Source organism: Equus caballus, chromosome X, assembly GCF_041296265.1.
Source record: "Equus caballus isolate H_3958 breed thoroughbred chromosome X, TB-T2T, whole genome shotgun sequence".
Taxonomy (NCBI): domain Eukaryota; kingdom Metazoa; phylum Chordata; class Mammalia; order Perissodactyla; family Equidae; genus Equus; species Equus caballus.
In genome coordinates this window covers 25,655,655-25,676,451 of record NC_091715.1, presented here as the reverse complement: position 1 = coordinate 25,676,451, position 20,797 = coordinate 25,655,655, and the positions used below count along the sequence as shown (strand labels likewise).

The 20,797-nt window shown below is 37.6% G+C and overlaps 1 protein-coding gene across 11 annotated transcripts in view; it reads left to right on the top strand.

Annotated features, from left to right (window-relative positions):
• DMD (dystrophin) overlaps positions 1–20,797 on the top strand; it is a 2,262,230-nt gene that overhangs the window by 1,780,512 nt on the left and 460,921 nt on the right. For all 11 annotated transcript variants that reach the window (XM_023633802.2, XM_070257261.1, XM_070257256.1 and 8 more), the window contains one exon: positions 14,930–15,119. In XM_023633802.2, coding sequence (XP_023489570.2) covers positions 14,930–15,119 — 190 coding nt within the window. The remainder of the gene's footprint in view (positions 1–14,929; positions 15,120–20,797) is intronic.

The window sequence follows — 20,797 nt, the reverse complement described above, 5'->3', positions numbered from 1 at the left end:
CACACCACTTGTCAAGCCATGCTGTGGCAGGCGTCCCGCATATAAAGTAGAAGAAGATGGGCACAGATGTTAGCTCAGGGCCAGTCTTCCTCAGCAAAAAGAGGAGGATTGGCAGCAAATGTTAGCTCAGGGCTGATCTTCCTCAAAAAAAAAAACAAACATAGAGAAGCGACCAAATTGTTCAGTGACCTACTTGTGTGGGTTTTTGAAGTGTTGCACCGTTATCAGTGTTGTTACTAGCATATACCTTGAAACCAACTAAAGCAAATCAGTTGGCTCATCATTAAGGATCTTATTTAAATGACAACGTCTAAAGAGCATTTTTTATTTTCAGAAATCATGCCAGCACAAGTATGAGCCAAATGCTTTACAACTTGGTATCCATAATTTAAAGTAAGTAGTAGTCACTCAAAGGATTTCTAATTCAGTTTTCTTATGATTCAAGTGTGCTAGAATTTGGAAAAACACTCTTAGGTAATATGAAAGAGAGTAAAATTAAATATGTGGGTTTTGTTACTAAAGCTCATTTCTGATTATTTTTGCCAAACTTTCCTATATATACATATATTAACTTTATGATACCAGGAGCAGTGGAGTGTGTAGTTTTAAAAAATGCGAATGTATACTTCTTTCTAGATAATTTTAAAGAATGTTGGCTTACACGAGGATTTTTTTTGTCTAAAGGTCAAAAACAAACTCTTCAAAGATTCAATTACTCTGACAGCAGAAAATGTGAACTTTGTTTTCTTTTCTGTTTGTTTGTTGGTTGGTGAGGAAGATTGGCCCTGAGCTAACATCTGTTGCCAATCTTCTCTTCTTGCTTGAGGAAGATTGTCCCTGAGCTTACATCTGTACCAATCTTCCTCTATTTTTTGTATATGGGACACCACCACAGCATGGCTTGATGAGTGGTGTGTATGTCCACACCCAGGATCCGAACCCCAGGCTGCTGAGGCAGAGCACATGAACTTAACCACTATGCCACCAGTTCAGCCCCTGAACTTTGTTTTCTAAAGGAGAACAGAGCCTATGGAAATGTTGCTCACAATACTCAGATTGTTGACTAATCCCAAAGGAGGAGGACATCAATTAATTCACTGAGAAGCGTTAACATTATCTTTTTCTTCAATAATGCATATCATAAAAATTTGGGACAAAATTAATTTAGATGATGTTATACCTAATAGGTGGATATTCATGTGTTTTAACAGTCTTGACTTCTTTCCTACAAAATGATTAGAACTTGCATTAAGAACCAGACTTTAAAAATCCATTCTAAATCCTACGTAAACATAACTGTACAATAGGAAAAATAAATATTTCTTCTTTAGGGATATCCATAATTAAGATACTCATACTGTGAAGTCTTGGGAGAACTGTTCAGCTCTAGATGAATAGGGATGTTTGGGACAACCAAAACTCAAAAGAAACATTGCCCTTACTGTGCCTCCTCTCTTGTTATTTCTATCACATTTTTTATGCTCCTGTCCCCAGCTTTGCCTCGCTCTCTATTCCTTTTTATCTGCTCCTCAGCCTCCATGGCGTTTCTCCATTATTTCTGGCATTTGCCTCCCGTGGGTTCTTGTACCTTGTCAGGTCTTATATACCTACTGCCCAGTGGCTACAAAATGCCTTGTGTCTCAGCCCCCTCCAGAATCTTCTCGCTTTTCCAGGTCTTCTGCTCCTCAGTATTTTTCCTACTTTTCTAGACTCCTCTTTGTCTCATCTGTATATTTTTCTCTTCAGGGTCTGTGCTGTTATCCGCTTAGAAAATGGCACATAAGGGCATTGTTCTCTGAGCAAATCTTCAGCACAGCCATCTGGAATGCTGCCATGAGTGGGGCTCCCTTGCTCTTCTCCGTTTTTTCCATAGTGTGTGCAAACTGCCTTGATCTGGATAAAAAGGCCTCATAATTGAGGAGCTAAACTGCACAAAAATTTCCTTGATTATTTTTCTCCTAGGAATATAGAAGAGAAATGATTTTGAGCCAGATATGCAGAATAACACTTGTGTCACACACACAGTGTTCTCGTGTTAGCATCTTATTTGGAAATTCATTCCTTAGTTCTCTGATATCTGTTCACTTTTTGCTTTCAAATAATATACACCCATCCATTAATTGCAAATTATTTTGAATATATCTTTTACATAAAAAGACTGTCCCTTCTGAAAGCTCTCATTCGGAAAATAATTTTTAGAAATATTCATAGTATGTATTTATTTCTCCTTTCTAGTCCTGACTCAAGCTATCTTAAGCTGTGTATATTTTTAAAAAATAATAACAAAAAAAGCTTACACTTTTTCATTCCTGTCAAAACAGGTTTACCGGAGTTAGGTGAACTTAAAATAAAGTAGTTCTCGTTTAAGTTAGAAAGTCGATTTGCTCCTTCCGTCATGTTCGCTGCCTTTTTGCCACAGCGAAATTGTAAATGTAAACTTATTCCCTAGAAGCTCAGCTGGGCTGCAATTTTCAGCTAATTGGGAGAAGCAGCCCTGAGTCGAGCATGTCAGGCTGATTTGAGTCTTAAGATATGATGATGATTATTGTGTCAAATGTAATCAAGAATGTGGGCTCTGAACTGACTAAAGGGCTGGCTGTTTTTAATTCAGGTTCGTATATGAAGTAGACCTCAGGTTCCCCGGTAGTCACAGCTGGCCATATAAGAGCAATTTTTAAAATGTGATTTTGTTCTCTGTGGAGCTGTGAGGATCAGGGATTGGATGCACAGGGGGAAAATATCCTCATTCGCTCCTTTAAAAATTCTATTTATTTTCAGTATGACACCCTTCATCTTGAAATTTCCCTGTAGCTCTCTATCATTGGTTTTCAACTTTCTCAGATTCAATGCCACCCCCTTTCTTTTCTAACAATTACTATGTAACACCTTCTTTACTATCATAAACCAAAATTCGTAGATAATATACCCTACCTATAGACACAATTTTTTCAAATGATGCCCTGACTTTAATTTTAAAGAGAAATATGTCATTTATAATAAAATATTATGCAGCTATTCAGTAGGCAATTATTCACTCAAGATCATACTAGAACACAAGTGAAGTTTTTAGATGATTATACTAGGAGTGCAATATCAACGAATGCAGAATGACACCAGTGTGTTGTATGGGACTCAGATGCCGTGAGCAACACTGACCATCCACAGTGTAAATTTCCAAAATGCTGAGCAGCCCTTGGCAAAATTCCTAACAACACAAAGTAAAATTTTCCTTGGATTTTCATGGCAGTTGCATTTCTGAAAAATTCAATGTGTGTTAAAACCTTGACAGAAGTATTTTATGTTTATATGTAAAATCGAGTTAAGTTCTAGGTTCAGGTGTTTATAAACAGAGTTTCCCCCTATATGAGCGTCCACTGGGACATTCAAAAGTGCTGTGGGACTTGGGACAGTTTGTTGTGCAGGAAGTCTACCATCTCCAGCCCCACCCCCACCCCGCCCCATGGAATGCGGGTAACGCTCTTCAATCTTAGTTCACCGTTCCTCCCTCACGTTCCAGAAAGCCTGTGTTGTGTGGTCTGTAAAACTTGATTCAGTGTTTTTCCAGACAAGAACTGATCTGTGGATTAATGAAATAACAATGTTCTCTGAGGACCTAATGTATTCCTTGGTGACACAGTTGCCATTTTTACAAGATTGAATGAAATGAGCAAACATTGAAGATCTGTTGGATTGTCTGGCAAAGTCTTCAAAAATTCTGTAATAATAACTGCAGTTATAAGCTGTTTCTAACACCTTTATTGAATGGCATGGTCTCCCCAAAAGAGTGATGATGACACCCCTCCCATAGCTGTATTAATTGCATTCTAACTAGATGTTGACAAATGCAGTTAAATTCTATATAAAGATCACAGGAGATATTACCATACTTCCCCAAGTCATTTAAAACGATGAATGCTGCTTAGATGGAGGGTGTAAGAGAAAGAGGAACCCATTCCTTAAAGAGATTAGCCAGGTAATTTAGCAAAATAAACACAAATGCATACATGTATAGAGATAAATAAAACCTATATTACTGATATGTTTGAAGCTAAAATGATTTTGTACATTGAAGGAATTTTAGACTGGTAAGTAAGCAGAATGCTGCAGTCTATTTGCATTTCATCAGGGCATTTGGCAAGATCTTTCATTATATTCTTGTGAATAAGTTGCAGAAATACTGGCTAGATGCAAGGTAAATTGAAGAGTTTAGAAACCGTTTCATGCTTTTACACAAAGGATGTCGATTAATAGATCAGTGGTAAGCGGTGACGGAAGATCTCTGGTGCTGTGCCACAAGGTTCTGTTCTCATCACTGACACACTGGATGTTTTGGGGGTTTTTTGAAGAAGAAGATGAGCACTGAGCTAACATCTGCTGCCAATCCTCCTCTTTTTTGCTGAGGAAGACTGACCCTGAGCTAACATCCATGCTCATCTTCCTCTACTTTATACGTGGGACGCCTGCCACAGCATGGCTTGCCGAGCGGTGCCATGTCTGCAGCCGGGATCCGAACTAGTGAACCCCGGGCCGCTGAAGCAGAACGCGCACACTTAACTGCTGCGCCACCCGGCCAGCCCCCACACGGGATGTTTTATGACAGAATTCAAGTGGAGTACAGAGGGTATGCCCATTCAAACTTATGGGTGATACAAAGCAGGGAGGGTAGGAGTGTGTTGCCTAATAGAGCCAAATGCGTGCTTGAACAAGATGACTTTTAAGGCCCTTTCAGTACATGACATGTCTGGACCAGGATCAAGCTTATAGGCAATCAGAAAATTTTGCCAAAGTAATGGGTTAATTTTGAGAGAAGTTATTGTTTGTTGTGCCCTCTGTTTTTGCAATGCACCTAAAAAAATGCTTTGAATTAACACTGCAGGAGTGCATTTTAAAAATTCAAAAGAGGGGCCGGCCCGGTGGTGCGGCAGTTAAGTTCACACGTTCTGCTTTGGCAGCCCGGGTTTCGCCGGTTTGGATCCCGGGTGTGGACATGGCACAGCTTGGCAAGCCATGCTGTGGTAGGTGTCCCACATATAAAGGAGAGGAAGATGGGCAGAGATGTTCGCTCAGGGCCAGTCTTCCTCAGCAAAAAAAGAAGAGGATTGGCAGCAGTTAGCTCAGGGCTGATCTTCCTAAAAATAAATAAATAAGTAAATTAAAAATTAAAAAAATAAAAATTCAAAAGAAAATACATTGTTTTCATGTAAGAGTAGCAGAAATTCACTCATTGACAATTAAATGCAATGTACTGCCTAATGAAATAGTCCACCATTTCACTTTCACTGCTAGTACAACTTGATAAAAGATACAAGCGCCATAGATTTAATATCTACATTTCTACAAAGCAAAACACAATTTTGGTCACAGCATTGCTCATTCTCTTTTTTAAAACTGAATAATAGTCTACTATGTCATCAATTTTCTCTAACAAACAAAGATGATAACTATAAATTATTGTGAGGTTCAACTGAAATAATGTATGTGAAGGCAATGTATAAACTTTAAATTTCTTTATGAATATAAATGATTATTTAATAAATTCACATCAAGAAGTAATTTTGATTTGTAAGGCTTTTTAAGAACAAGGGACTGTGGGGCCAGCTCTGGTGGCCTGCTGGTTAAGTTGGGTGTGCTCCGCTTTGGCAGCCCAGGTTTGGTTCCCAGGTGAGGACCTACACCACTCATCTGCCAGTGGTCATGCGGTGGTGGCAGCTCACATACAAAAAGAAGAAGAGTGGCTGCAGATGTTAGCTCAAGGCAAATATTCCTTAGCACAAAAAAAAGGACTGTGACCTTCTCATTTTTAGAACCTGTGCCTGGTTGATAGTAGGTTGATTGATTGATTGATTGATTGATTTTTGAGGGAGATTAGCCCTGAGCTAACTGCTGCCAATCCTCCTCTTTTTGCTGAGGAAGACTGGCCCTGAGCTAACATCCGTGCTCATCTTCCTCTACTTTATATGTGGGACGCCTACCACAGCATGGCTTGCCAACTGGTGCCATGTCTGAACCCAGGATCCGAACCGGCAAACCCTGGGCTGCTGAGAAGCGGAACATGTGCACTTAACCACTGTGCCACCAGACCAGCCCCTGATAGTAGGTTTATTAATTTTATTTGAATTTATTACATGTCTATTAAATACCAGGAACTGTGGTATGAATCCTTGCCCTGAAGGAGTTTACAATAAGTTGATCATGATGGATGATGAGGAGGAGGAGGAGGAGGATGAAAATGAAGGAGGAGAATATAGGGACTTTTTGTAAGTGGTGCATTCATAAGTAAGAGGATTCTTGAAAGAATTTGTAGCTCTCAGATTCATTTCTTTTGTGGTGTAGTTTTAATTGGAAAATCCTTAATTTAAGACCGTTCTTCACAAATTTGAATTGATCTTATAAAAGGCCGCCAATGCATCTCAAAGTATCTAGTTCTTTTAAATGCAGTTTCTCCCCCTAGTCATTAAAAGTGAGAAAGCAAGAAACTTTAAATCTTTATTTTCATCATCAGTTTTAATTAGCTCAAGCTATTTGTAATTCTACAAATCTTATAAATCATATCTGATTTACAAGTCTTGTAAATCATATCTGGGCCATTAAAAGGGCTTCAAAATTAAAAGGGCAATTCTTTTAGAATCTACCAAGACTTAATCACTTTGAGAGATTAATGATTACTTCATTTCTCAGTCAGTCTTATAAAAATGTATTTTACTGTAAAATTTCTAGTAAACATGTGAAGTGTTTGATTTTCTTGTTAGATATTTTTATATGTAAAACATTTCTCAAAAGATACAGACTTCAGATAATCTCTATCATTAGCAAACATTTATTAAGTTACTGTTGTGAGAATGCTGCAATCATAGGTACTATAATTTCTTATTATTTCATAAGAATATAAATATTTTATGACTGACTGTAATGCCCTCTTTTTGGGGGGGGGGGTGGAATATTAGCCCTGAGCTAACATCTGCCACCAATCCTCCTCTTTTTGCTGAGGAAGACTGGCCCTGAGCTAATATCCGTGCCCACCTTCATCTACTTTATATGTGGGACCCCCTACCACAGCATGGCTTGCCAAGCGATGCCATGTCTGCACCTGGGATCCGAACCGGCGAACCCCGGGCCACCAAAGCAGGACGTGCGCACTTAACCGCTGTGCCACCGGGCCGGCCCCTGTAATGCCCTCTTTTTGAATAAAATCCTCAGGCCTACCTCAAGTCCAAAGTGCAGTATTGATCCTAATAGGGCTCTTAGATGGCTGCTGAAGATGATAAGCAAAGGGATCATAATTTTTTTCTTCACACAAATACAAATTCCATTGATGGATCTCTTCTGTAAGTTTCTATCTGTTGATGATATGTTTTTAGCCACTTCTTTCCTTTTAAAGGGAATCTGCTATATGTTTGCCTTTTAATCTTAGAAAACTGAACCAACCTGCCTTGTTGTCTTATGAATATTATGTATGAACATTTAACAATCTACTCTTCTGTTTTTCTCGAAGTTATTGCGGATGGGAATGCATATTTGTTTGTACAGTCTTGTGAAACTTTCAAGAGATGAGCCTAGGCTATGGTTTCTATGCTAATTTTCCTATAACCTTTTAAAAGAGAAGAAAGCTACTCCATCTAGTTTATCAACATTAGGAAACGTATCTTTTAAAGAACTTAACGCTACAAGTGACAAAAACCAACTTAAGGACTCACATTATACAGATCATTGAGAATTTATTTAGAGTAGAAATTCTGTCTAACTAGAAGCCCACCACTATTCTAAGTTTGTATTTATCTAGAAGGTAGTGTAACTGCATTTTTTCTGAAGATCTTTTATAGTTCCATAAATATCCAAAGTAATATTTTGAATCGCTGTATATGAACCAAACCAAATGTGGTCAATTACTCCCAACATTATTTTTAAATTTCCTCAAATAGTACCTTTAGGTATTGCATCAGTAGAAAAATAAAAAAATGTACATCTTCGATTAAAGATTGTTAATCTCTTTGTTAACAATCCAAAATGGGAAAATACATATATTTTGAGTATTTCACCCGTTCATAATATTTTGTACACTTCTTTTATCAACTAATTTTTCTCAGTGGTATATGACAGAAACACAAATCAAATGAAATGAGTAATGCAAAGGATAGTAGAAAGTACATTTTTTACTGCTGTCTCCTAATATTTTCTTTTCAGAAATGTCCCAATGGTTTTAGGAAACTATATAATTATGGTTGTCTCCCTAATGGTATATTGTGCAAATCTCAATTTTAAAAATGTTCGTAGAGTAGGAAAAAGATGAAAGAGATGGAATATGTATTTTAAAAGAGATGGAATATGTATTTTAAAATTCTTTACATGATTGATAATGCCTATACTCTCTTACTATCTAAAGGTAAAGTTTAGGTAACGTTTTTTTACTAAAACATCTGTATCATTGACGTTTCAATGGATAGCTTCAAAGCTGTGGTTTCTCATAAGAGGACTAATCTATTTTTTGTGCAAGTGTGTTGCTTCTGCACATGTTAAAAAGTCATCCTGTGTTGTCTGGGGTGACGAAAGAAGGGAATGAGTTTTCTGAGAACTAATCAGCAATACTTTGGGAACATTTAGGTCGTGGTTTCCAATTAACTCTGGAGAGTTTGAGTAATTTAGTACCAGACTCAGGAGAGAGGGGATGAAAACTTCGTTAATTTATATGTCGGTGAACAGCAAATTTGCGTTGAAAATGGATTTCTTTGTTTTGAAGCGAAGACCAGCTAGATCTTTCTGCTGTAGTTAAGGTGGGAGAGTATTTCTGCTTGTACGTGTTCCCATCTGTGGAGGTTTTTATGTGTTTCAGTGACCCTGCTTATGGTAAAGTAACAAATAGTTAAGTTTGTGCTCCAAAATGAAGGCCAGGGTTCACTGGCGTAGCCTTCCCTGTACTTTTCTTTCTTTTACTACAATGACTATATCGGAGAGCAGTGGACATCAGTATCTATTTTCAGAGTTCAAAAAATTTTTCTAGGACCCAAGACTTGGGCTATAATCCCAATTCTGCCACTTATTTGTGTGCAGCCTTGGCAAAGTCTTTACAGTTCTCTCGGAATCAACTTGCCAACAGCAAAAGGAAACATGCGATAAGCTGTACCATGTATCTAGAAGGTTTCTTATTTTTATGAAAATCAGTTCAATTAGGCAAACTTGTATTGAGCATCCCTCACTGTTTTGAAGATAAAGCCCAGCTAGGTGATCCCCTCTTCCTTTGATAGGAAAAGGCAAAAAAATGTTTAAAGATAGATTTATCACTTATTAGGCAAATTGAGATAGAAGTTCTTGAAAACAGTGTGATGCGCATTACATCTGAGCTACTGGTAGGGATCCAAAGGAATTATAGCCCTAATCACATTGTGACTATGCTTAAATGTTTGCCTGTCTCCTCCACCAGACTCGCATGTGTTAAATGCCAAAGTCCATGTCTCGTTGACTTTTGTGTCACCATCACCAAGCATAAATCCTGGCACATAATAAATGTGGAATAGACGCATGGATGGCTTAATGAAGGAGATTTTGGTAGGCATGTGGAACCAAGAATGAGGTTCAAATTTAAATTTATTCTGTGCAAAGGTTGAAGCCATTCAGAGGGAATGAAATGTCCAACGAAAAGCATACAAAGAAAAACAGAAGCCGACTATAGGTAGAAAACATTGGGAATACCTTGTGCAATGATGTGAGAATAAGTCTGAATAGGACTCGAAACATTTAAAGAGCTAGATGGGGGTTAGCTTTAAAAATTTATTTTCTGTGCTGTACCTTGGAGCCTTCCTCTGTCACCCTGTGTCAATAGTTAAATTAAAAGGTCCAAGTATATTTCTCTCTTTACAGTTTGAAAACAGAAGAGAAAAGAGAAATGTCCCCTCATTGCCACAAGCCTTCTGTAGTCATATTTCCAGGGAGATGTTGCCCAAAGATGGATAAAGCCACAGTCTTAGAGTTGTTCCTAGAAAGGGAACTACTGGGATGCTACACCAAACATTACTGAAGGATTTTGCTTAAGAGTCATGCTTCTCATTAGTGCAAATTACTAATAGAATTGCTAGAGATTGAAAGGAATCCTTTCTACAAACTGCTGTATAGCCATAGGTAATAAAATTCTAGCTGCCCCTGGAAAATACAACATAAACTTATTTTTTAAAACAAAACACATCAAAATGTAATTTATTCACTAGCAAACTAGTTGAGACTGTTATGGTTACAGAGAATTTTAGTGTTCGATGTTGCTAAAAACCATTTGGTCCTAAGTCCAGATGCTACCGAGGTGCTCATTCTGTCTGACCTATATCTAACAAGCAAAAAAGGAAAAAATTGTTATCCTGTAATCCTTCCCGTAAAAACACCATAGGAAATGATAGTGGTTAAAATGCAAATAAACCGGGAAGGAAAGATTTAGAGTATTTTGTTTGGTTACTCCATGACAATACCAGGGCACAGATGGAAGTGTCATGTGGCGGAAGACTGAATGCTGTGAATTTCCCCAATTTGTCACACTTACAGAAACACCTGGGCAAAACAGCCTTCTATATCAGATTCAGCCTTTTTTTCCCAAAAAATATTCCATGTGTTTATTTCTGTTTGATTATAAGTCCTGCAGCACGCTAATGGAGTATTGTCCATCCACGTAGGTAACAGTGGAATATTGTCTATACATCAGTTAAGCTCATCAGCCTTGGCTTGGAAAGTAGTAAGTTTCCCTTTTGCTTTTTATGTATTAGGTTGACCTATAAGAAATTGGTCATGTTCAACTTAATAGACAATCTGGAGTCTCAGAGATTTATTCAGAAATACTATGATGTGTGTGTGTGTGTGTGTGTGTGTGTGTGTGTGTGTGTGTTTAGTGACAGATCCAAGTATTACTCATCTGATTGCCTCACTGATAATCAGCTCTTAAAAAGAAAATGGAGATGCTGAAGACATGCCTTCTGAGATTCTTCCTCTTTATGCAGCGTTGTCTCCGGATGATCACCTGCTTGGGCAGGCGCAGGGCTGTACTGAGCTTTGTAGCTCCAGCCCTTTGCCCCTTCAGTATAAATTCTTGCTTCTAACTGGTGATAATGCAACTCTGCATTATCTATAGGTCTCCTTAAAGGGCAACCAAAGGTGTGGAGCTCTTCAGGCTCGATTGCTGTGTGAGATTCCTCTGTCCTGTTCCCTTTGGAGACCACAATCTGTGCAAGTATTTCTCCACATACGTTTCTTAAGAAAGTATACTTTTTAAATCCTTATTTGGTATGACAATTCAGCAGGTCAGATTCCCCAGAAGGCAGATTCTGAGAAAGCGATAAATGTGCAGGAATTTTATTGAAGCGTGCTCTCAGAATCACCTGGAAGGCTTGTTAAAATGCTGGACTCTACACACAGAGTTTCAGATTTAGCAGGTGTAGGGTAGGACTTGAGAAATTGCATTTCTTTTTTTTTTTGAGGAAGATTAGCTCTGAGCTAACATCTGCTGCCGATCCTCCTCTTTTTTTGCTGAGGAAGAGTGGCCCTGAGCTAACATCTGTGCCTATCTTCCTCTGCTTTATATGTGCGACGCAGCCACAGCATGGCTTGATGAACTGTGCATATGCCCGCACCCGGGATCCAAACCAGTGAACCCCAGGCCTCCAAAGCGGAGCATGTGAACTTAACTGCTACACCATTGGGCTGGCCCTGAGAAATTGCGTTTCTAATAAGTTCGTAGATGATGCTCATGGTGCTGGTCCGTGGGCCATACTTTGCGAACCACTGTACCACACTGCCCATATGTACATACTGAGAATGGTTTCTGGTGCCCTTATGCGTAGAAAGAAAACCTTTTGATGTCACCATACCATTCCCTACTCCACCAAATTCTCAGCCATTTTTGTACCTTATAAAGCTGGAGTAGCTGATTATTAAAATTTGTTATGTAAAGAAGTATTTTGAAAAGTAGACTATATTTGTAAAGCATTATTACTATTTCTCATATCTGGTCATTGTTACTTTTAAAATTCAGCCTAATTTTCTCTAGAGTCTATAATTTGATAACCTGGGCAGAGGAATTGAAAAAATAATCCATGTTCATGATCTTTAGTTTGGTTGCAAGTCAATTTTTTTTATTTCTTTATGACACTCATTATTTCTCATTTTTTATTTATCATATAAGCCATTAAAGCCATATGGTTATGGAAAATTAAAAAGTATGAGATATATTCAGAACTATTTTGAATGCACAAATGTGGCATACAAGTACCCTTGACTCATTTCTAATCTAGACTTGGCACAATTAAAATTTAGGAATTCAGTGTATGTAGACTGATCTCAGGAGAAAGGATGTAGCCTGAAAACTCCCACACAAGCAGGAAATAATCTCACCTCTGATCAAAGAGGCCTATGAAGGAGCTCGTTTGAAGAGATTTTCTGCTGCTGCTGCCATTGAATTTTCCAAATTAGAAAATATTCAGCCTGATGTCTGTATTTCTGACCACGAGGGTATCGTTTAGGAAAATGGTACCTTACTGTCCTGAAGGAGTTGCTGTTCTCCCCTAAGGGCCTAATTTACAAAGCAGCAAACTCACTGGTAGGATTTGGCTGGAAATCTCATTGTTTCCGTAGAACCCTTTCGTGTGATTTATGTGCATCACATTTTACAAGTATCTCTTTGAAAGTTATTTACTAGTTCCCATCTCTGGAAGCGGAGGGTAAGTGGTGTTTCTAGTTTAAGGATGGAGGAGCTGAGATGCATCAAGTACAGCTCATCATGAAGATGAAGCTGATAATAAAATGCACAGGATCTAATTCTCTAAGCTTCACTCTGCCGTGAGTGAGTTTCATATTGTCCTTTAATTTTGTGTAGAATTGGAGTCTGTTAGAAAATATGTCAATGTCTAACCCTGCGTTTGTCTTCTGGAATGTGACAGCTTATTTCTATCCCAAATTTTGAGCTGGAGATAGAGTAAGTCTTAGTGATGTCTGATGTCTGGCAAGCCAACTGAGAAATACTAGCTTGAACTGGATGAAATTGCCGCTTTTGTAGGTCAGAAAGAGTCAGACGTCAGCAGTGACATATGCCTCAACCTGTACGTTTCATGCGAGATTGTGACATGAAGACTCTCAGTGCTGTTACAATGTTTCTGAATTTTTAAATCATGCACAAATTAAAAGACAAATGAATAAATAATAATGTTGAGATGTCTGCCTGCATTGATAGTTGCCTGAAAACTAGACAGGCAGGGACCCAGCAGTCTAGGTTAGCCTTTGAGCTACAAGAGGTTTAACTGATTTGCCCAACCAGAACGCCACGCTACCTTTCAGCTGTGCGGTATTAAAGTTTATTTAGGAGTTGATAAATAGCTTAGGGCAATGCTTCCTTTTTTTCCAGTCGCTGCATCCTCATAGCCCTATTCTCCCCTCCACCAGTGAATGCAGACGGAAGATTTTTATCCAGTACGAGCGCCGAAACTCCACTGAGGAGACTGTATGCTCAGCGAAAACCTCACCCATGATGAATAAACAGCTCTTCCCAGGGCTTTGCTGCCGCTGGCTCGGCAGGAGCTGTTTATTGCCTGGTTTGCACATCCCATGATAAAGTTGCTGCTGAAATAAATTGCAATTTTGCATAATTATGGACCATCACATCTTAACAAGCAGTGTGTATCATATTCGAGTGTTCAATTTTTAAAATCCATTTTTAGCTTATGTTTAATCCCAGAAAGTGTTTGTGTAGTAATAGGAGGCAAATATGGCATTGAAATAGAGTACTAATTTCCTCACTGCAGACAAAATTTACCTGAATCTTTTTAGATGGGACTGTTACTGCCTAAGGCAATTTTCCACCACCCCCCGCCCCCGCGCTATTATTATGTAGATGTTTACTGAGGGCATAGGTGCCTGTATCCACAATGCATGCGTTATATATGTTGTCAGAAAATATGAATAATCTTTTTTTAGATTTTTGTGTCATTAGGGAATTTGGTTCACCCCTTCTAAAAGACTGGAGAAATGAGAATGGGGTGTAGACAGAGGGAGCTAACATTTTTGAGTCAATATAACGTGTAAGTATATCATCTGCGAGGCACTCAGCTTTACACGCATTATTATATTTGCCTTCTCATCACAGTGGTATGCATTGCAGATGAGAAACTCAGAAATCAGAGAGGTTAAGCAACTTGCCAGATCACACAGTTGGTAGGCAATATGAGGATTTGAACCCAGGTCTGTCTGGTTTTTAGGCTCTACTTTGTCCATTGCACGTAGAGTTTTTCTTTTGGAAAATATGCTCAGTTGTATGACCGTCAGGTAGTGAAATTGAAAGCGAACACCATAGTCGGAACTAAGAGAACATATTAGTTTAGTGTTATGCAAATTGATATTTGGTACCATGGTTTCTATGAAATATATTATTTTTCTGCTTGTAGTCTTTTTATTCCCCTTTGCCCTCCAATCCCCTACTCTTTTTCCCTCCAGTGTTCAACTTTCTATTCTAGGTTTGCATTTTTCTTGTCTTTGCTTGCCTATCTAACCCTTATTTCCTGCCTGAGGTGACATCAAAGATAACCATGGTATAGGGATTTTAGGGTTTTGCCTTTAAAAATTAGCTTAAACTTTTGTAGCATATTAAAACAAGCTTTCCAAATTTGACCGGTAAAAACTAAGAAGTTAACAAAAGATTTTTTTGAAAGTTCATATATGAATTTTCAAAAGTCCAAAAGTCCTATATATATATATATATATATATATATATGTATATATATAATAGGGTGTACACACACACATATGCTATTTCTAGTTGTTGTTGCTTTTAAGAAGAGTTTTAGCAACAACTCACCCCTTTATTGCTATATCATAATTTAGTCCCTTTATCCTTGCTCTTTTCATGGGGCTCACTGGGTGCGCCATTCTGATGTTTGAGGAGAATTGCATCTGGACGTTTGTTCCTTTGCAGAGTGAGCGAGCAAGAGGCTGCTTTGGAAGAAACTCATAGATTACTGCAACAGTTCCCACTGGACCTGGAGAAGTTTCTTGCCTGGCTGACAGAAGCTGAAACAACTGCCAATGTCCTGCAGGATGCCACCCATAAGGAAAGGCTCCTAGAAGATTCCAAGGGAGTAAGGGAGCTGATGAAACAATGGCAGGTAAGTCAAGTGTTTCTCCTTTAGCGCTCTTGTGAATCCACGTGAACAATGCCCAGCATTTGTCCTCCTAATTGATATACTGAGGACAAAATAAAATAGTTGTTTTGTATGGCCTGATATATTAAGCATTTGAGCAAGAAGGACAGAGGCAGAGGGAGAAGGGAAAAGTCATTTCTTATTTCTTTTAACACCCCCATCTCGAAACAGTACTTGTTTTTGACCAGGAAAAAACTCACACCTAGAGCAAGAGCTTTGGTCAAGGAGAAACTTTGCTCAGAGAAATAAATTAGGAATTGGTTGATTCGATTGAAGAAGTTGCCATTTTTGAGTGTTTATTTAATATTTTACAGGGAAAGCATCTGTACGAATTGTCTGTTTTATTTAGCATTGCTAACTGAATCAGTTTCCCTTCATTACTTTCAAATACGTTTTGAAATGTTAATCTGGCATTTTGTAGCTTCCTTTCTAACATGATCTGTGAAAATCAAAATGAGATGGATAAATTTGTCATAGTTAATGATCATACAATATTCAGACAATTGTTTTTCCTAGAAACAAAGATTGTTGCTATGAAGTTTCCTGTGCGTAAACAGTAAAAAACAAAGTTGAGGGTAGTTGTGTTTAAATGAACTCTTGGTGAGAATCATATTCTGCAGTTCAAGAAGATTCTTCCAGTTTAATTTTAGTGTCTGATTTAATTTTCGTGAACTATTAGAGTTTTGTGATGTAAAGTTGAGTTTTCTGACTTGATATAAAAACTTTTCTAGTATCTCAAAGTTTGGAGTGTTAGAATAATATCAATTTTTTAGGCTAACTTCATTTGCTCATATTTTTAAATTATGATGAAGAAAACGATAGCATATCCTAGGTTGAAAAATAATTCCAAAATCAAATCATAATAAGCCAAGTTTCTTCTCCTCCCCTCCTCGTTGTTCTCTCTTCCTTTTTTTCTGTTTTGCTTGAGATTTGATCTACTTTGCCTCTCTTATGCACAGAGTAGCTCACAGTGGCAATTTACAGGCCCTTGGATTCCTCGTTCTTGCTTTCTCATTCTCCTTGGACCCCACTTGCTCCTTCACAATGTATGTTGAGTTCGTTTGACCATTTGGAGGTAGTTTATTTAGAACAATACCTGACTTTATCTTCACAGATATCGCCCGTGGCTTGAGAATGTAAAAATAGTGCAAGGCTGGATTTTTTTGGTCACTCTTAAATGACTGGTTAGAAGTGTTCTGCTGTAACTTATTTGACTTATGATCTTTCATAAATAAAATTTTATTTCTCCTTGGAACTATCCATAAAACTATCCTAGAATTTTAACAAATATGTGGGTTCACATATTCTCATCAGCTGTGGTAAATAAAGAGTAAAACTTCAAATGGATTTTTTTAGCAGATACTTTGAAAATAAAGAATAGTCCCATGACTCAAAATAATTTTATAATAGGGATTTAATAAAACATTCCTTCAATTAGGGCATAAGTCTGGTTGATGCAAAGGTATATCCATCTATCTCCTATACATTTTATGTTTATATCTTCAGTACTATACAATGGAAATTCCTATGTGATTTCCTAATCCTGAGAAACCACAAGATTCTGAATCATTAAAGAAAAGAAATTGCCATGTTTCATAGCTGTATTTACTATGGAAGAATGGAGAATAAACTAGATTTTGTGTTTAGATTTCCGATCTTTCTTTCAAAAACATTTGGAAATTATGCCGAGGAAACTTTCTTTAGCTTATGCTGTATTACTCATAAAAATGTATTTATTCTTAAAAGCCACGTGAAACTCCCTTAGAGTTCCTGAAAACCTTAGACATATTATTTTCCCCTTGGCTATAGTCGGGCTAACTAAGATTCCAACATTATTTTAAAACAGAGACAATTTTCTCATTCCCTCTCAGTTAATATTGTGTTTTCTATAAATTCCAGTAGCCTGAGGTTGAAACTGCATTGCATAGATAGGAAGGACATTTATAGCCAGCTCTGATTTTCAGTTAGATGGCTGAATAATGGTCTTTTGATGAAAGATTTGGAGATGGCGTGAGAAAAAAACTCTAGTGAAACTGTTGATTATTGTTAATGGCACATTTCGAGTGGCAGAATTGAATCAAGATACTGGGGTTTAAAAGCAACAAATGGACATGCCCAGCTTGAAAGTAAATATCACTATATGCCTTAGATTACATGCAATTTCTGTATTTCAGCTAAATGGTTTGCTTTTTTTTCCCTCTGAAGATGAATTTTTTATTTTGAACAGAAGGAATTTTCTATAGTATGTGTGAAGGCAAAAAGTGTAACGGTATGCCTTTTCACTTCATTTGAAAAAGCTGGTAGCATTGTATTCATTGTTTGATTCATGCTGTAAAGCAAGAATAGTTCTTACATATTAAAAAAGGAAGCTCCAAATGCCTACCCAGGTCAACAGCTCTCTCAACAGATTCCTATATATCTGTCTAGCCAGAAGCAGTGATGTTTTACTTTATACAAACACTGCTGAATGGAGACAGGGGATGAAAACCTTCCCAAAATACAGTTTGCTCGATGACTGTCAATTAGTTGTTCTATGTATGGAGATTCCACCTCTTGCTAGACTACCTGACCATCACTGTTGTTTTATCATCTCCTTCATAGGATATTTAATTCTTCCGGCAATAATCACAATTCATGGGTTCTATAAGCATATGTGTGTTATGAAGCACGTGCTTCCTGGATGGAATTAACCTGATTAATTCCACTCGAAAGCCATGAAACTTTCTTCCTTATAGTAGAAGAAAATGTTATTTGCTTTCCTTACTAAAAGCAAGGACGTTATAGTTGTCCTTGTACTTCAGGATGAGGAGATTTTTCTTACAAATGGTGTTATTTCTGACAATCTAGCTGGAATCTTAAAGCCAATACATTTTTATAGAATACCATATAGAGCCCTGAGAGGTGACAATTTGAGAATTTTTAAATTGCAAATTTATCCTTAAAATGAAGAACTATATTCGTGATTGAATCAGATTCTTCCTGTGTCCGAAACGTTTCTGCTTTGGGCCTCAGAGAATCGATAAATATATCCACAATTCCGAGTTCTAACATAAAATCATGGGTAACTAACTGAAAATGGAAAGACTCTGTATCTTTGCTAATATTTCACAAGAATTTCACCCATCTTAACTGGTTCCCTAAGCATCCCTAAGACAGAATCGTACTACCAGCTTGTAAAGCAGGGGTGTGGGTGTGGGTATGTAGCGGAAAGAGACGGTCATAAAGGTTGCCTAATTAGGATCTTTTTCTCAGTAAGAGAAACTACAGAGCAATTAATATTTGAGATTTCTTCATCTGTGATCTGAGTCCTGTCTCAGGCTATATCTCTCAACCCACTCCCTTTCTCTGATTTCTTTTGTTTTATCCCTGTCTCCTCCCAACTCCCCCCATTATAAAAATTCTCTTCTGTTAGACAAAACATTTCCAGAGAAACAAGTCTGATAAATTTTGAATTGTACATCAGAGTACACCTGTAAACTAAGATCTCTTAGATTTCTAATACATTATTGAAATTGGGGAAGTAGCTTCTTCAATGTTTCTCACAAAAATCTTGGCCCATTGGTTAATTCCAAAAGAAGAAGGAAGAATGCAATCTTAGTAACACAATTAGTATGCTGAATAAATTGGATCCTCGTATTTCTCAGGACATCTGAGAATAGAGAGGTGGTCTGAGGATCTCTAATTCTAAGAAAAGGAAACTCTTTGTATTCCTTTCTGTTGCTACAATTTGAATTGAGTTTTATATGTATTTTTTAATCTTGCTACTTTGGTGTCTAAAGAATACGAAAGTTAATCTTGATATTTTTCTTTTGCCTGGTGATGGCTGACTACTGTTTTGGATATGTAAAATTTTTGTATATATTATTTTCCTAAGCGCTTTGATTAATTCATCAAATCTTTATTCAACACCTGTTAAGTACCTAATGTCGTGTTGGGACTAGCAATCCAAACATGATTGGAGAGATGCTTTTCAAAAACAGTTTAGACAAAGTGCTAGATTGTATAATCAATTTAATAGATATCAATCCACATTTTTCATTTATTTTTTTAAATTTGTATTCAGTTTATTTAAACTAAAAAAGAAATGGTTCACCCATTTCTCTCAGCCCCCTCCTCCCACCTCTTGTAACCGCTGATCTGCTCTCTGCGTCTTATGTCTGTGAGCTTGTTTTTTTTAGAATTCACATGTAAGAGAGATCATACAGTGTTTGTCTTTCTCTGTCCAACTTATTTCACTTAGTATCACATTTTTGTTAAATAGAAAGGAGTAAAATTAATAGAAAATAAGAGAGTCTGTCACTCTTAAGTGAGTCAGTATTATTCTGTGAATCTTTGGTTTCAATTGCTTGTATGCACATATGTATGAGAAAGACAGAGACAGAGAGAGTGTAGGGGTGTATATGTGTGTATGTACATACTGGGTCATTACGTAACATATATTTAAAAGCCTCTGTATTGGAATATGATATCTGACTTTGGAATGTTCCTATTCTGGAGGTGAAGATGGATATGCTAAAACAAAATCATAGTAGTGTGATGAGTATTGTAGGAGAGGGCTAGGCAGGGCCTAGTAAAAACGGAAGGTAATTAAGGTAAGCCTTCCAGAGAGGCCAGAAAACTCCCCTGGGACAGTGTTTTCTGGTCTTGCTTATAGATTGGAGGAGCTTTAAAAAATGCTGATCCCTAGGTTCCACCCCCAGAGATTCAGATTGGATTGACGGCAGCATGTCCTGTCCATGATCCTCATGTCTGGCCAAGGTTCAGAACCTCTGTTCAGAGAAAAGTTAGAAGAATGTGTTAGGAGTTAGGTAGGTATACAGAGTTAAAAAAAATTAAAAATTAAATTTTTTTGGCAAAGGAAACAGTATGTCCAAAGTCCTGGACAAGGTGGTAGTTTGAGAATCCGAAGGTACTTCTCTATGGCTGGGGTGTGGTGGTTACAAGAAATGAGATCGGAAAGATGAGGTGAAGCTAAATTATGTAGAAAAACAACATGGCACAATGAACGGAGTATGGGCCCTGTAGGCAGAAAGACCACTTATTTTACCACTTGTTGCCTAACCTTGAAGTCCCAATTATACTCTTCCGTGCTATGAGTATACTAGGTCACAGGATTTTGTGAGGATTAAATGATAGAATACATGTAAAATGCCCACCAGAGAGGCAGTGTTGGACTCAAAGGGCTCAGTATGTGTAAGTTGTCTTTTCCTCCCTCTTGCCACCTATATTTAAGGGTGTAGACTTTACCTGTAGTCTGTGGAAAGTCGTAGCATTGTTTTAAGCAAGGAGATGGAATAAGCAGACTTACGTTTTTAGAAGGTCATTTTGGTAGCCATGAGGAGAATGAATTGGAGGGATATGGGAGCTGTCCAGGAACAACAGTTAGAAAGTTAATTCTGTAATATTCAAAGCAAGAAATGATAATTAAGGTGGTGAGGTTGAACAAATGAAACAGATGTGTGAACTATCTGGAGGTAAAAATCAACATTGTGATGTTCTTTATGAGAGGCAAAGGTGAGGGGAGAATGGGACATTCACTGATGAGGAGTCACTGATCGCTTACCATTTGCATGACTGAGTGCCTTCACAGAATTGCAGAATTCAAGAGAAGAAATAGTTGTAGGAAAAGTCAAGAATGTGGT